At 39.5% G+C, this 17,794-nt stretch overlaps 1 protein-coding gene across 13 annotated transcripts in view; it reads left to right on the top strand.

Annotated features, from left to right (window-relative positions):
• Positions 1-17,794, top strand: part of MCPH1 (microcephalin 1) — a 331,342-nt gene that overhangs the window by 95,710 nt on the left and 217,838 nt on the right. For 12 of the 13 annotated variants that reach the window (XR_010323533.1, XR_010323534.1, XM_064294942.1 and 9 more), the window contains one exon: positions 15,804-15,841. Coding sequence is in view for 11 of the 13 variants with exons in the window: in XM_064294942.1 (XP_064151012.1) it covers positions 15,804-15,841 (38 nt within the window). In the remaining 2 variants the exon portion in view is untranslated. Of the gene's footprint in view, positions 1-6,881; positions 10,875-15,803; positions 15,842-17,794 lie in introns of those variants that run through there. The other variant, XM_064294950.1, reaches the window with a different exon arrangement.

Raw genomic sequence — 17,794 nt, 5'->3', positions numbered from 1 at the left:
TGGGCTGCTGTCTCCGAGCCATCACTGGGAAACTAGTCTTTCCAGAAAATCTGCTAAAAGCAAATGCAGTCAGATCCCCATCAGAATTGCCTTTGGATTATAACCGCCACCTTGTTCCCTGTAAGGATGAAAGTCTGAGATTTGGATCATATATGCTTAGCTGTAGCTGGTTCTGTGTTTTTAGTCCAATTAGGGGTGGATTTTTGGTCCCTGGGTTTTTTCTTTCTTTTTTTTTTTTTTGTTCCTTCTCTCAGGCCAAAAGAATGGGTTAGGAAAAGACCAAAAGAAAAAAAAAGGGGGGAAAGCAAAGCCGCTGCGGAGCTGGAGCCTTCTCCCTCTGGCTCAGGCAATTCCAATGTTAATGAAGCCACCTGGGAAGGGTGGGGGAGGGATCAGAGAGATAGGAGAGTAGCACCTCAGAATATAGCCAGAGTTGCTTGTCTTGCTTGGAATATCTATTATATCTGAGATTCCCATGGGGCGTGTTGCCTAAGTGTGCTGGCTGTGTGGAGATTGCCCCCAGGGGTCTGGCCCTCTGAAGCCACCTGCAGCCAGCGTCAAGGTTCCCCTGCTGGAACGCTTTACTCCCTGCTCCAAAATCAGTCGCTGCCTCCCGGGGACTTCTCGTCCTGCCAGCCGCGTCGCCGTGCTGCCTCTGTGGATGGCTGGGCCCCCTCCCGGGGTGAGTTCAGGGGGGTAGGGCTGGGCCCCTTGTTTGCGCCGTCAGCTCCCCTGGGCTCTGCCCTAAATCAGGCGTCAAAGGTTACCTGACTGGGACGCTGGCTCCAGGCTCTGAAAACAATCACTGCTTCCCCGTATTTGTTCGTTTTCCGTCTCTAAATCTGTGTTTGTTGTTCAGGGTTCGTAGATTGTTATGTACTTGATCGATTCACTTGTTTTTCCGAGTCTTTGTTGCAAGAGGGATCCGAGGTAGCGTCTACTTAGTCCGCCATCTTGCCCCCCACCCAGATTCTTATTTTATTCAATGGGTTATAGTTCATTATTGTCATGGGGGGGGCAGTATACACATATTGTCCCAGACTTGGCCACAGACATTTATAGACGGAGGGATATCATTTCTACCATCTTATTAAGAATTAGAAAAACTTATCGTCCTTCTGTCAGCTCATACCATTCCAAAGTGATTTGACTTATTCTTTCGCTAGAAGTCTCTTTGCAAAGGAAGCTGCTTCCGTTAAGCATTTCAGCGCCCCCCCCCCCACCCTTTTTAAGTGTATTACCAGTTTTTTGTCTTGTGGTCAATAGAAACAAAAAATGTTCGTAATCCTCTGTACTCTACCAAACATAAACAGTTCTTGAAGATTCAGCATGTTCCAAGCCAGATCTTTATCTTTCTCCACAAATACAGGTATTCATTTTCTCTCTCTTTCCACCCACTCATTCACTCTCAACCTCCTGTGTTCCTGTTACTAATTATCAGGTAGAAACCTTGAAGTCTTCCTCAGTTCCCACGTAAAGTTTCGTTTATTCTGCCTCCTGATTATCTTACCTCCAATGTCTTCTTTTTCTCTCCATCGCCATACCCCTTGGTGCTGACCTCCGTCCTTTTTCATCCAGGCTTTTGCAATAGTTGATTATATTTTTCATCATACCTACAGTTTTGCCACAAGACTTTTGTAAGGTAAATTTCTTAAGTGACATTGATGAAGTCATACCAACTATTCTCAGATTCCCAAAAGAGCCACCTTCTTTCTCATCTGTTTCTTAACAAATTTATTCACCTGTCTGCAAAAGTCCTTTTCCTCCATGAAGCCTTAGCTTGATCACCTTTTTTGTTTAAGACTTTGCTGACCATCTCCCTCCCTTCAGGCAGATAACACCCTTTCCTTTGTACTCTCAACTATGCTTATATTTTAGGATAGCTATAATTTTATTGGATTATAATTATTGGTTAAAATATTTGCCACTGTGAATACCCTGTGTTTGGTATATTGCCAGGCTCATTAACTACTTAATGACTAAACAAATTTTAGTACCTGACAATATTCTTTCTTATGGATTGAATGATTCCATTTCCCTTAATTATTCAAGAATTTTTCTAATCTTTCATCACTTATTGTTTCATACTAACCAAACGAGTTAAATTTGAAATTAAAATACTTTAAAAGATACTTATCCTATTAAATTTTGTTATAAGGTTTTGACAAAAGATCTAATGAGCTGACTGCTTCTTGGGTAGTAACGACCTTTATCAAAACTCTGTTCCCATGCATTTAAAACAAAAGTGTAGTAGATGTGAAACACAACATGTATTTGATGATGAAGGAGATGACTTTATTCTGACTGTTTTAATAGGTAAAGCATTCATAAATTACGAATATTCAAAGAAAAGGAAGGGCACTTGTGGTCTTACAGAGTCAGGTAATAAGGTAGCAAGTCTTACGGGAGCCATGAGCAAGAATGGAGATGGCCTTATCTGAGCCATTTTTAAGAACTGCAGCAAATCTTACCTTGGAATATGTGAAAGCAGGGTGTTACTTTGGGGTTAGCATCTTCCTGGAACACAAAAGGGGAATTTCCTTTACCAACACTATTTTCCAGGAGCACATGGCTCAAGTTCAACATTATCAGCCCTTGTCTTTGTTCAGGGTAAGTGTCACTCCTCACTGAACAACTCAGGGTTGACCACAAAACTTCTGAGTTGTGTGAAACAGGATCTAAGACATAGTCACTGGAGGATTCTCCTTGGCATTGTTCCTGTGAAATCAGTCGACCCATCTGTTGAGAGGTGGTGGCAGAGGTCAACTGTTCCAGGGTCCTGGAGATCAGGCATCTTAAAAGAGATATTCCTAAAATGCAGAGAGAAATATTAATATAAAAGGATGTGATAAAGAGCCAGGAAGTAAACCCCAAGGGTAGCCAATCTAGTGGCGTCTGAGAAGGTAGAGGAGGGAAATTTGGGGGTTCTGTAGCACTCATTGCTGAATTTTTTGAGGTTCTCAGACTAGCATGTCAGTGTTCTTGGTGGTGGTGTCCACAGTCTTGATTACCTTTCATACAAAGGCATGCATAGTGACCCAGACTATGAGAAATCCAGGTCCATACATGGTCTACCACTATAGCAAATCCTTTGAGGTTTATATAAAGTCACTGGCCTTGAGCATTCAAGACTACTTCAGATGCTGGGGAAAATGTAACCTAGAATCCCAATAGGGATCTGTGCAGTCAGGTCCCAGTTTTAGGTAACACCAAGTCAGGTGGGGGAAAAGAATTGGAAACGTTATTTATAGGGTTGTAAAAAAAAATTTTTTTTTTTTTCACCTTAGGCAAGTACGTATCAACAATGTAGGCAAGAAAACAGCATCTGGTCTAATTTGCAGGTAGTTTTTTTTTTTTTTCACCAAAACTGGTTTTTCCCATACAGGGAAGAAAGTCAACTAAATTTCTACCAGACAAAATGGAGTTTTAATATTCATCAGTTATCTACAATATACCAAACAAAAACCAAACCCATCGCTGTTGAGTCAATTCTGACTCATAGCGATCCTGTAGGACAGAGTAGAACTACTCCATAGGGTTTCCAAGGAACAGCTGGTGGATTCAAACTGCCGACCTTTTGGTTAGCAGCTGTAGCGCACCGTAACTCTTAACCACAACAGAGAATCCCTCAGGGAGCAGAGGAGCCACTGAGGCTCCACAATATACAAAGATGCACAAAATAACGCAAAGACAATGAACAAGAGTAGATTCTGATAGCCCACAAGGGTGTACTAATGACAATTTATAGTTTCCCATTGAAAAAGAAAAAAAAAAGTTTTCTGTATTCCCTCCCCTATTGATTAAAGATAATCTCGAAGAAAGGTTATTCCTAATCACAAAATAAGACTGTTCTCATTAAGTTTACGTAGGTGTAACAGTAATGGAAAGAGCCCTGGTGGCACAGTGGTTAAGCATTCGGCCGTTAACTGAGACCCTAGTGCTTTGAACCCACCACCTGCTCCGCAGAAGAAATATGTGCCATTCGGCTTCCATAAAGATTACAGCCTTGCATAATAAAATCTATTAAGAAAACATTCTGCATCCCACTTTGGTGCATGACCATCTAAGATGCATCAGTTAGTCTCAGCCCACCTGGATCAAATGAGAATGAAGAACGCCAAAGACACAAGGTAATTATGAGCCCAAGAGACAGAAAGGGCCACATAAATCAGAGACTACATCAGCCTGAGACCAGAAGAACTAGATGGTGCCCAGCTACAACCGATGACTGCCCTGACAGGACACACAACAGAGAACCCCTGAGGGAGCAGGAGAGCAGTGGGATGCAGACCTCAATTTCTCATTAAAATACCATACTCAATGGTCTGACTGAGACTAGAAGGGCCCTGGAGGTCATGGCCCCCAGACCTTCTTTTAGCCCAAGACAGGAACCATTCCCAAAGCTAACTCTTCAGACAGGGATTGGACTGGACGATAAGATTGAAAATGATACTGGTGAAGAGTGAGCTTCTTGGTTCAAGTAGACACATGAGACTATGTGAGCAGCTCCTATCTGGAGGGGAGATGTGAAGGCAGATGGGGACAGAAGCTGGTTGAATGGACACGGGAATGAATACAGGGTGGAGAGAAGGAGTGTGCTGTCCCATTAGGGGGAGAGCAGCTAGGAGTACATAGCAAGGTGTGTATAAATTTTTGTATGAGAGACTGACTTGATTTGTAAACTTTCACTTAAAGCACAATAAAAATCAAAAAAGAAAGAAAAAGATTACAGCCACGGAAACCCTATGGGGCAGTTCTACTCTGTCCTGTAGGAGTGCCATGAATCAGAATCAGCTTAAGGACAATGCGTTTGGGATTTTTGTTTAACAATAATGGTAATTTATGTTGTAGGACTATAAGTTTCATTTGTGGGAAGTTTTCAAAGGAACCTTCAAGTGCACTTTTAAAAGCCTCTTGAGGTTAGAAAGTCAAGCCTAGAACATGCTGTCAGATTTCACCTGCAGTGAAATTTGGGTGAATTCCTTTCTTATGAAGTTCTCAAGCTATCTCAAGATTCCTGAGCCTGCTAAGAAGTGACTTTCCTTACTTATTTGTAAGACTGCTCTTGTAGTTGTTAGGTGCCATCTTATCGGTTCTGACTCATAGTGACCCCACGTACAACAGAATGACGCACTGCCAGGTCCTCTGCCATGCTCACAGTCATTGCTGTGTTTCAGCCCTTTATTGCAGCCACTGTGTCAATTATCTTGTTGAAGGTCTTCCTCTTTTTCACAGACCCTTTACCAAGTGTGACGTCTTTCTCCAGGAACTGGTCCCTCCTGATAACATGTCCAAGTATGTAAGACGCAGTCTCCCCATCCTCGCTTCTAAGGAACATTCTGGCTGTACTTATTCTAAGGCAGATTTGTTCATTCTTTTGGCAGTCCATGGTATATTCAGTGTTCTTCACCAACACCATAATTCAAATGTACCAGTTCTTCTTTGGCCTTTTTTATTCATTGTCCAGCTTTTGCATGCATATGAAAAAAATGCATATGAGGCGATTGAAAATACCGTGGCTTGAGCCAGGAAGACATTAGTCCTCAAAGTGACATCTTTGCTTTTTAACGCTTTGAAGAGGTCTTTTGCAGCAGATTTGCCCAATGCACTACGCTGTTTGATTTCTTGACTGCTGCTTCCATAAGCGTTGATTGTGGATCCAAGTCAAATGAAATCCTTGAGAACTTCAGTCTTTTCTGTTTATCATGATGATGTTTTTTGGTCCAGTTATGAGGATTTTTGTTTTCTTTACGTTGAGGTGTAATCCATAGTGAAGGCTGTAGTCTTTGATCTTCATCAGTAAATGCTTCAAGTCCTCTTTGCTTTCAGCAAGCAAGGTTGAGTTATCTGCATATTGTAGATTGTTAATGAATCTTCCTCCAATCCTGATGCCCAAAATTATCCAAAGTAATTTCTGTTTCATGGAGAAAACTGGGAATGGATAATTGTGCACTGATTGTCAAACATCAGCACTTAGGTGCTTCTCAAAGTGAAGGAAATAAACATTTCATTAAAGAACCATATTAAAAAAAAAACCCATAAATTTAAGCTTATGCTTAGTAATCAGCATTTTGATATTCTGTCTTACTTAAGAATGATCTAGGTACCTAATGAATATCCATTAATTAACTAAATGAGCATCAGTGTGAGATTTTAAATTGCTCACAAATCCTGGAAGTTATCTTCAAGCTTTCATACTATAATACACAATTACAGTAAAATATAGTTTATCAGAATAATGGTTCATTTGGTTAAATACAAATAACATTTTTCATAATCTTAAACATTGAGTAGTGGTGCCCCTGGCTGATTCGATTAGTAAACCTGTATAAAAGTTTGGAAGAACATACCTAAGTAGAATAAAGATGTATACGTTACACTAATAACTCAGAGAAGACATAGCTGTTTTTTTAAACCAAAAATATTCAACTAATCTCATTTTCCAAAATTTATGTAAATTATGTTAACTTGGAATCTTAAAACATTTGAGTTAGTTTCTATAAGAATACATTTTTTTTTAATACCACATTTGAAAGTATTATTGGGAGTCAAACTCCTTAACTTTTGACCTTTAGAAATATTCCATTGGTAAGTGCTTTTTTATTTCTAAACCAATTAGAATAGAGCTTTTTTAAGACAACAGTATTATGTACTTTCTTCCTTTCTGAATTACAGGTATATAAACATACACACAGAGAGAGTTCATAGTTTCAATTCTAAAAATTTAGCCATGTGTCAAACAGAAACACAGAAAATTCACCAGTAAATGTATATGTACTTCCTGGTACATGAAATTCTTTATTGATTTGAGCTCAAAATAGAAAAATAAGCAAACAGGAAAAACTAACAAACCAGATTCTCTATCATCTTTCACCCAACAGAGACAAGATCTCTATAATCCATCAGCTATTTATGGAGATCACCAAATGGTGAGACCACAAAACCCAAAGAAGCTGGCACCAGAAAACAAGGAAAGAATACTCAAAACATTGAATGAAGGATCTGACCTTACTGGGCCCATGTCAATAAACTCAGACTGATCCAACTTTATGTTCCTTGCACCATTGTCCACACCCTTAACAGCCATTTCCACACATATTCCCCAGGCTAGGCTAGGCTAGGCTAGGCAGTCTAGCAGTTTTTTTGGAGTGTAGCTAGTGTACCTCCTCCTGGGTCACCCTTTGTACTTAACCTTTTGGGGCTTACTGGAACTTAAGTCTTCTACACTTCTGTACTTTTCACTCTGACAAAACTATAGAAAGGAGTCAAACATGCAGTCACCCAGAGCCTCTCTTCTCGCCACTACTTGATCTATTGGTGGTGATGTTTTAGGTATTAATATTGCATTTCATGCCGTAGATTAGCAGGACCCTCCTTATTATTGGAGGCAGAGTCATCATTGACTTTAAGACTTGTCAGACTTGAGAACCAATTTAGAAAATTCATCCTTATAACCTTCTTTCTCTAGAACCACTCTCAGTACCAAACGTTTTGGGCTAGGCTCTCTAAAGAAGCAAAACCTGTGATGTGTACACACACATGGGCACACACACACACACACATACATATTTAGAGACAGAGAGGGAGAGATTCATCTCAAGGAAATGGGTTACAGCATTATACCTGTACCCGTTACCGTCGAGTCGATTTTGACTCATAGCAACCATACGAGTACACCATTATAGAGGCCGGCAAGTCCCAATTCTGTGGGTCAGACATCTGGCTGGAGGCTTCTCCTGACTCACATAGATGTAGGAGCTGATGAACCCAAGATTGGCAAATCAGACAGCAGTCTACTGTCTCACGGGCTACAGAGGTTGACGAATCCAAGATTGGCAGGGAAGATGGTAGGCTGCTTGCTCAGAGGCTCTTGAGTCTGACGGATCCCAAGGTCAGCAGGCTATAATAAGGAGGCTGCTGGCTGATGTCCCAAGAACCAGAATCAGATGACTATGAGCTGAATGCAGGATCTAGAGCAAGCAACTGAGCTTTGCCAGAACGTCCATATATATATTTGTTCAGGCCACATCCCAAGGAAACTCCTCTTACAATTGATTGGCTGATCACATCAGCTCACATCATGGAGGATGACTACATCATTACATAGCTGCCAAATTACATCATTACATAACTTTCAAACTACATTGTTACAAAATTGCCAAACCACCGAGAACCATGGTCCAGCCAGTTGACGCACAACCTTAACCATCACGGCTACAAAAATATTTTCTGAATTACAGTCTTCTTCTAGGTCTTTTAGCAACTGGTTGTATTTCTTATGTTCTTTTTGTATAACTGATTGTTATGTCTTGGGAATTTTCCAATAGTTGTAGCATTCTAAAGGGTGAAAATTACATTGATTTAATTTATATAAAGTTAACTTTTTGAATAAAAGCTTCAGTAGAGCCTCCTGATTGCCTGCTATGTTAAAGAGCTATAACGGATAAAGGTAGTAATTTGACTGTCATGCATTGAATTGTGTCCCCCAAAGATATGTGTATCAGCTTGGTTAGGCCATGATTCCTAGTATTGTGTGGCAGTCCTCCATTTTGGGGATTGATGTAATTTTCCTATGTGTTGTAAATCCTAATCTCTACCTTTGGTTAATGAGGCAAGATTAGATTACGTTAAAGAGGACCAGGGTGGGTTGTAACACCCTTACTCAGGTGACATCCTTGATCCAATGTAAGGGGAGTTTCCCTGAGGTGTGGCCTGCTTCACCTTTTATCTTAAAAGAGATCAAAGGAAAGGGAAGTGAGCAGAGAGTGGGGACCTCATACCGTCAAGAGAGCAGCACCAGAGGCAGAGCATGTCCTCTGAACCCAGGGTTCCTGTATGGAGAATCCCCTAGGCCAGGGGAAGATTGATGACAAGAACCTTCCTTCAGAGCCAACAGAGAGAAAGGCTTTCCCTGAAGCTGATGCCCTGAATCTGGACTTGTAGCCCACTGGACTGTGAGAGAATAATTTCTCTTTGTTAAAGCCATCCACTTGTGGTATTTCTGTTATAGCAGCACTAAATAACTAAGACCTTGACTTTTTGAGCTGTTTTTGCAGTATTTGTTGTACTTCTTGCCAGTTAAATAAAATATACACCTGGATGATGTATCTTAAAATTTATTATAAAAATTTTCAAACATGGAGAAGAATTGAAATAATAGGAATACCCATATAAAAAAATACCTACCACCTTATTAAAGAATAGTTTTTTTTTTTAGAAAGTTGCAATTATGATTCTCTTACTAATACAAAGTGAGTAAGTGTCAAATATTTTATTTAACTCATTAATTATTTAGGGAATCAGAAAGGTGTTTTGTCCTTATCAGAGAAGACTGTAGAACGGAGACGTTGGTAGATTACTTGGAACGCTAAGATGACTTTGCTCAGTAGGTATAAAACTCCTCGTCCACCGTCAGTTGATCTTCCAGTGGGCAGATTCTGCATTTCTGTGGACAAAAATTAATTTGCATTACTATTATCCAGAGCCCTGGTGACACAGTATTTAAGCACTCAGAAGCTGACCGAAAGGTTGGCATTTGAACCCACTAGCCACTCTGCAGGAGAAAGAAGTGACAGCCTGCTTCTGTAAAGATTACACCCTTGGAAACCCTACAGGGCAATTCTGCTCTGACCTAGAGGGTCACTCTGAGTTGGAATCACCTTGACGATGGCAAATGGGTGGCCGATCATTTTTATACAATTTACAGTTTTTTTACTATTTACAGGGTATAAATAGTTCACTCAGTAATTTTTTGTTCCATTTTGAAAGTATTTTTCACAGTTTTTCTCTACAGTTTCCCTCTTTTATAGTCAAAATAATCTCAAAGAAGGATTATTCTGCTAACCGATAAGGCTGATCTTATTAGCTATTGCTTGAGTGTTCACATAAGGCCAGGAAGAGTGTTTTTCGGCCTTCTTAAGTAAGTTCTGTAAAACCTAGAGTGATATTGCTGTTAGCTGCTGTGCAGTTGGCCCACAGCTCATGGCAACCCGACGCACCAGGGAATGAAAGACTGCCCAGTCTGTGCTGTCTGCATAATGGGTTAAGGACTGAACCACCGTGATCCGTTTTGGCAGTAGATCTCCAGGCCTTTCTTCCTAGCCCATCTTAGCCTGGAAGCCCTGCAGAAACCTGTCCCGCATCATAGCTACGTGCAACCATCCAGTGACTGACGGGCGGTGGCTGCGTGTGAGGTGTGTTGACTGGAAGGCAGAATTCTACCGTTGAACCACTGTCTGAACATTTTCATAAGGAATTTCAGATTGAATTCTTAAGACACTCTGCTATTTGCTGTCCTAAGGCTAAGAAACCAAACCCAACAAACTCTTTTCACCAGATTTCACCTGCAGCGTTTCTGTATTTGGGTATATTTCTCTCCTTGAGTTCCCCAAAATATCCTGAAGTTCCTAGCCTTTCAGGAAGTGACCTTTCTTAGCACACATAAGCCAGAGACTTTGTAAACTAGTTAACAGTCTGGATTCCCCAAGAGTACTTTGTAGGAATAACGAAAACAAACCTGTTGCTGTTGAGTCAGTTCTGACTCCTAGCGGACCTATAGGACAGAGAGAACTGTCCAGTAGGGTTTCCAGGGAGTGGCTGGTGGATTCAAACTGCCTACCTTTTGGTAAGCAGCCAAGCTCTTTAGCCACTGCACCACCAGGGCTCCCTGGTAGGTATTATCCTATCTTAATAAACTGTCTAGATTTTCTCTGATAACTTTTTCGATTTTTGCCTTCCCTAAATTGGATCCCAAATATAGAAAAAATAATACTTTAAGGTATCTTTTATACCTGAAACTATCTTTAAGAATTGTGAAATCAGAAGACACACTGAGGTAAAAAAAAAAAAATTTATCATAGGTAAAAACCAAATAGATAAAATGTAATAAATATGAATATTTTAGAAATATGTGCTTTATAGAAAATCCCTGATACTGTTAATCCTTAATAGATTTTACCTTCAGGAAAACACAGATCAAAACTCTTATGTAGTAGTTCTGTCTAGTTTTCTTGTATTTAGCATTTTGAGTGGTGCTTTGCGAATATCTAGACAACGGTATAGTGTTAGCAGCAGTCATAATTTCAGTAATTATTTAAAATGGTAACTTGATCAGAGTCTGACTTCTATAATTTGAACCTAGCATTTTCTAGGCAATGGATTTGGGGATGTACAACACACTTATCTATGAACATTTATAAAATTATAGATGTCTATAAACATGTAAAAATACAGGTGTCCAGGACCTAATCAAGGCTCACTGAATCTCTTTACTTGATATTTGGTATAGTCTTAGTATATGTCTGTTGTTTCCCAGGGTTATCAGGGTGTGTCTCAGGATTTTACCCCTGCATAAAAGTTATATTGATCCTTTTGTAAATAGATCTTTTTGTTTTTTATAAATCAGAGGGAACATTCAGTGACTTCTTTGAAAATAAGCTTATTCGCTGTCCATAAAGAAGTTTTGTCTAATCGCTTTTGGTAACGGCTCTTTTATTGTTTTGCTTGCCACAAAACAGCCAGATGTCCTTGTCAGTTGCGGTATTCCTGTTGTGAACTCTTATCAGGCCTTTCGCGTTAGGAATTATCAGTGATAAACCAACCACAGCAGTTTTCAGTTGACAGCTAGTTCTGTTTTTTTCTGGTCCTTGCCTGAATTCTCTCAGTCATGTACAGGCGAGAGTTTGTGTCCTCATCAAGGGGCGAAGAAGATACCAGGTCATTTGGATGCTTGATGCTACAGAGAATAAACTCTTGAATATGAGCTTCCGACGGCCCTCCTTAGACAACGTTCAGACCGTACACCTTTGGGCTGAGTCAGGATTTCCAGACCGTGCCTTAGTCAAAAAGCTGACCGCTTTATGAGACTGCTAACTTGAGATCCAACAGAACAAGAATTATGTAGAAACAAGTAGACAGATGAAATAATTTTACTGTGGTTAATTTAGAATATTGTTTTAGTGTTCTATTTTCTGAGTCTATAAAGAAGCCCCTTCTTTTCCTTTTTAAGGTATCTGTAGTTCATAACAAAAAAGCCTCTTAAAATTATATCTGATTCTCAATAATTGCCTTGAAATTCTGAAACTCTTACTAAGTCTCCTTACTTTTCATGGCAATTTACTTATTTGTATAGTTTTAGAATATGTGTCCCTTCTCACTAGGATATAATTAGAAAATTTGGTTTTGCAATCGATGCCTTCCATGTATTTTTTCTTTCCATTTTGGGTTTTGACTTTCTTTGTAAAAATAGTTTCTCTCCCTCAGCCTGAGATGGGATGTACTGGTGAATGTTTGGTTGAATTGAAGCTATCCATTCCTTCCTTCATCCTAGACGTGAATAGCTGTCCTGTTTGTGTTTCTCTTTTCTTGAATGAGATTTATAGATGTTAGTAGATGAAAAGGCAATTAATGCAAGAACCCCTGACTCATTGGCCATCAGATTTCCTCAGGAAAATTCTAGTCCCGTGAAGTTAGTTCTCATTAGATGTCCATTTCTATTCAGAAGATGCTTTCATCTTTACAAAATAACTAAAGATAAAATATTTAGTAAATACGGAAATTTATGAATCCTGTTCAGTCCCTTCGTAAGCAAGCCATTACATTTTGTTCTCTTTTTCTCATTCTCTAAAATGCCAGTCCAGTTTGATATTAAAGATTATGTCTTACATATTTAATACATTAATATTAAACACACTTTTCTCTTAAAAATAAACATTAAAAGGAAGAATATTTTACTTCAGCCCTCCTGTGCTGTGAATGTCTTGGCCCTCACAACCTGGTACTGTGTGTGTGTGTGTGTGTGTGTGTGTGTGTGTGTGTGTGTGTGTTCAATAAGGAAGAGGATAAGAGTCCTCAAGAAGTCCAGGTCAACACAGATGATAAAACCCATAAGCACTTTTTAGTCATTCTTCTGGTTGCAAAAACAACATCACTGTGCTGCCTCAAGTACTTATGAGTTTATCGTTAGATTTATAAATGAGATTTTGACTTTGTATTCAGGCCTCTTGAAGACCTTAATATCTTCAGGACACAGCCGTAAACTTTTCAAGTAGTCCGAAGGTCACTGTGTTGATTCAGCAAGAATTCTAGCAGTGATCTCGTTGAGGAGTTGTCCATTGATCCCTGTTCTAATGCACAGCTATTAATGTGGCTTTACTTGTTTGTATGTCTTTCTGCTTCTATTTGTGCTTCCAACTGCTAGCTTTCTTTTCAGACCCTCAGAGGAAAGGGACATGATCCACTTTAGTCACCATTGGTCACAATAGTTAATCTTCTCTGCTGAGCCACCTCATAGGTCTGCGAGCATCTGAGAGACTGGCTGTTCAAATCAGCTGTGAAAGAAAACTGGTAGGGTTGTTTCCCCAGCAACCCCTGAAGGAGGCGGGTGCCTAGGGTGTGATAGATTGTTTCTGTGTAAGCATTCTTTACAGTATTTACAAAATACCTGATACCTACTATAATTAATATCCCCAAAGTGTGTATATGTGTGTCTGTGTGTGTGTTAGCTCTTGTTTTCCATTTTGTATTTATCCATTTATAATAAATATTTAACAAGTATTTTTTGAGGGCTTATTGTCTGCCAAGCACTGGTCTAGGTGTTTTTGTAAAGCAAACAAAAATTCCTGCGCTCATAGAGCCGTGTTCTATTTGTCAGAGAGTGACAGAGGTAGACAGTAAACAGGATGAATAAAATACATGATGTGATAAATGCTAAGAAGAAACATAAAAGAAGGAAATGGTGATAAGATATGTTGGTGAAGGGCTGCAGTTTTATGTAGGTGGGCAGGAGACAAGCTCCTTGAGAAGGTGCCTTTTGAGTAAAGACCTTGTTATGGATTGAATTGCGTCCCCCTAAAATGTGTCTCTACTTAGCTAGGCCATGATTCCCAGTATCGTGTGATCATCCACCATTTTGTCATCTATATGATTTTCCTATGTGTTGTAAATCTTGCCTCTATGATGTTAATAAGTCAGGATTAGAGGCAGTTATGTTAATGAGACAAGGCTTAATCTATAAAATTAGGTTGTGTCTTGAGTCAGTCTCTTTTGAGATGCAAAAGAGAGAAGTGAGCTGAAAGGCTGAGGGGGACCCCATTACCACCACCAAGAAGAAGAGCCGGGAGTGTGTGTCATTTGGACCTGGGGTCCCTAAGCCAAGAAGCTCTGAGACCAGGAGAAGATTGATGATAAAGACCTTTCCCCAGAACTGACACAGAGAGAAACCTTTCCCCTGGAGCTGGCACTCTAAATTCAGACTTCTCGCCTCCTAAACTGTGAGAGAATAAATTTCTCTTTGTTAAAGCCATCAGCTTGTGATATTTCTGTTATAGCAGCACTAGATGACTGAGACAGACCTAAAGGGGATTAGAGAGTAAGATATGTGGATGTCTGGGGAAAAGAACATCCCAGACAGAAGAAACAATAATAGATGGAAAGGCCCAGGCAGGCAGTAGTAGGCTTGTCATATTCAAGGACGAGTGTAACTGGAGCGTTGTGGGTGAAAGGAGAGGAGCAGGAGATGAAGCCAGGAAGCATGGGCACCTTGTGCAGGGCCTTTTATTCACAATGGTGTGTGCATCCATCGGAGGCTTTGAGGAGCAGAGTGGACATGATTTGACCTGTATCTTAACAGGGTGAGTGTGGTCTCTGTGTTAAGCATTAATTGACGTTTCAAGGATTTTAGTGGGGAGGCTGCTTAAAGGCTTTTACCGTAATCTCTATGAGAGATAATAGGAGGTTAAGAGTGGCTGTGGTGAGAAGTGGTCAGATGATGTATACATTTGGAAGACTGAGTTGATAGGATAGATGGATGGGTTGGGTGTGGAGTGTGAGAAAAAAACAAAGAGTCAGTGATGGCTAAAATGCTTTTAACCTGAGCAAAGGTAGACTTGCCATTAACTGAGATGAAGCTGTGGAAGGAGTAGGTCGGGAAAGAAATGATGGGAGTTTAGTTTTGGACATGGTAAACCTGAGATCCTTATTAGACCTCCAAAGGGAGATGTCAGATAGGCAGTAAAATATTTAGGTCTGAAGGTCAGGGAAGAGGTCTGTGCTAGAGATACGAAGTGGGGAATTGTCAGCATGCAGATGGCATTTAAAGCCACGAGGCTACAGGAGAGATCACCTACAGAGTGACTACAGGTGAAGGAGAGAAGAGGCCCTAGGATTAAGTCATGGAGTGACTGGAGTAATTGGAAATTGTTCAGTTTTAAAACTCAGGCTCTTAAAGCAGAAACTTAGCATTGTAGAAGTCACGTGGTAGTCAAGATAATTTCCTTTTCCCTTTCCCTTTTGCCTCTTGGCGGTAGAGGTGGGGTACTTCCCAGAGACGAAACCCCACAGGCTTCTTTTGTACTGTCCTGCAGAAAACGTGAATCTAGTGGAATGGACACTTCTTGAACTATTTTGGGTCGGTCACATCACTGGGCTTGCACAGATTTTCATTGAAAGGTGGCATCAAAGAGCAGGATTAGGTTTCAGTCAGAATGTTATTTGATGATTAGAAGACTTGTTTTTGGTTGCTGTCTAGTCAGTTCTGTTGTGTTCCCCTAGAGGGGAACATGTGTTTTGCTCTTTACCTCATGTCCTGTGTTATTTTGGATTGAATTTGGCGTAGTATCTAAGTTTCTATCTCTTGGGCTGTTTTTTTCCAGGAATATAAAGCTTTCTTTTATATATATACACATATAAATGTTTATTTTTAAGTGATGTAACTTTTCAAAAAAAGTATTAAAGTTTATTTCTGTGGGAAAAAAATATTTTTTATATTTTGACTGTTTTTGTTCCTTCTCTTTTGAAATCTCTAGCCAACAAGAACATTAGTCATGACAAGCATGCCATCTGAGTAAGTATAGTTGTTTTGATAACTTTCTACTCTACGTGAAATTTTGGCCTTTTCTTTCATATACCATAATATATTGTGCTTATAGGAAATTCATGGGTCTGTACCATATCACTGTTATTTTATATAATTAACACCTGAGTTAGAAGAGGACTGAAAGTAAAAAGGTAGTTAAATGTGAACAATTTTACACTGAAAACTTTTTGAGTTGTTTAGACAGCATTAAAAGGTTTTGTACTGTTTTGTCATTCCTTTTGCTTGCTAAGGGCTTTGCTTGCCCACTGCCTCCCCCTGCCCCATTAATGTTCGATAAATGGAGTAACACTGGTTGAAATACTTCTCTTAAAGCTTTCAACGAAGCCGTTTGGTAAAAAGCCTTCTGCTGTGCTGTTAAAGCACCTGTACACATATTTTGTGGAAGGGGTAATAGGTTGCTGGCACACTCTTATCATCTTCCTTAAATATTTAACACAGTGAAGACCATCCAACACAAATACAGTTCCATATTCTTTGTAACATATTTTTGAGTTCCTGTGTAAAGGGGAAAACCATGTTTTTTTATATCAATCATTATTGTTTTAGGTTTTAAGACATTTGTCAAAACATTGGGACATTTCTATGAAAAATACGCTGCAAAAAGAATACATGTTTACAACACTTTTCATCGCAGCATCTTTTTCCTGGCCATGGCGTGACGTTAAGAGGGTTGATAATTTAAACTCTGCGCATTATATGATGACATTTGGAGCTTGTAAATGCATTATGAGATATGCTGAACATTCTAAATAGTTTAATACAGAAACGGATATTGAATATGGGTGTAATTTTTTAATTGTGGTAAACATACAGGTAAGAAAACATTTGCCATTTCAGCAATCTTCACATATACTTCCGTAACATTAAATATGTTCATTATGTTGTAAAAAGTCTACTCTTTTGTCTAAATAAAAAAAATTAATAACTAGTCATTTTCTGAATCGGAGGTTTAAAAATAAAATGTTTTCTTTAGGTCGCATGCTGTTATTACTCTTTTTCACACGTAACTTCTTGTCTGAAACTAAGAACAGACCTGAATGTTCTGATGCTGTATCGGTTAGCCATGTCTTAAAGACCCTTGCTGTTAGCACAGCCAACAAATAACTGGCAGCTGCCAGGCTTGGAATGGAAAGAATCATAGATATTCATAAGTGAAATGTTCTGGAGAACATCTAGTTTAGAGTTTTCTCTTGTATTTCTTCTTTTCAAAAAAGTACTTTCCACAACTTCAATAAGTACAGATTCTGTGGTTGAAGTAGCGGCAGGGCCCAGGTTTTGGCCCATTCATGTTCTCTACCATGAGGAAGTCTAAGAATTTAACGCTGTGATGTAGGTCAACCCTTCCTTTTTCAAATAAAGAAACTGAGGTTTTAAGGTGTACTTTCCTAAGGTCCTGCGAGATAAAGCTAAGAAATGACATAATGTAGAAGGAAGAGTCTGTGTGAGTCTGTGTAAGCATGGCCAATAGCAGTCTCTTTTCTTCTGTAATACAGTTTTTGGAGAGGAGAGAATTTTATTTCTTAGCTCATTGTGTATGTCATACGGTGGCTTAGAAAGCCCCCTGTATCCTTTGTGTTTCATTGGGGATTTCCAAAACTTGGTGGAAGAGAGAGAAGCAATGTATCGACAACTAAAAGGCATTAGAAAGGTGATTGTAAAAGGAAGAGAGGAAAAAATGACAGTTATTTGGTGAGGAAGTTGGATATGAATAATAATAATGATAATAGAATGCTTAAGGCATGAAGGGAATGAGAGACCAGAAGATAAACAACAATGAGCTTTGTGAAAACAATGAGCTTTGTGAAAATAAGGAACCTCATGTCAAATTTCCTGTAAGGTTTGATCTGATGATATTAAAACGGCTTCCCCCTCCCCCCTGTTTAGCAAAAAAACTATATTTGACTCTCAGTAAATGTGATA

This window comes from Loxodonta africana, chromosome 12, assembly GCF_030014295.1.
Source record: "Loxodonta africana isolate mLoxAfr1 chromosome 12, mLoxAfr1.hap2, whole genome shotgun sequence".
NCBI lineage: Eukaryota > Metazoa > Chordata > Mammalia > Proboscidea > Elephantidae > Loxodonta > Loxodonta africana.
Note: the sequence above shows the minus strand (reverse complement) of the source record. Positions and strands in the feature narration are given on the sequence as shown.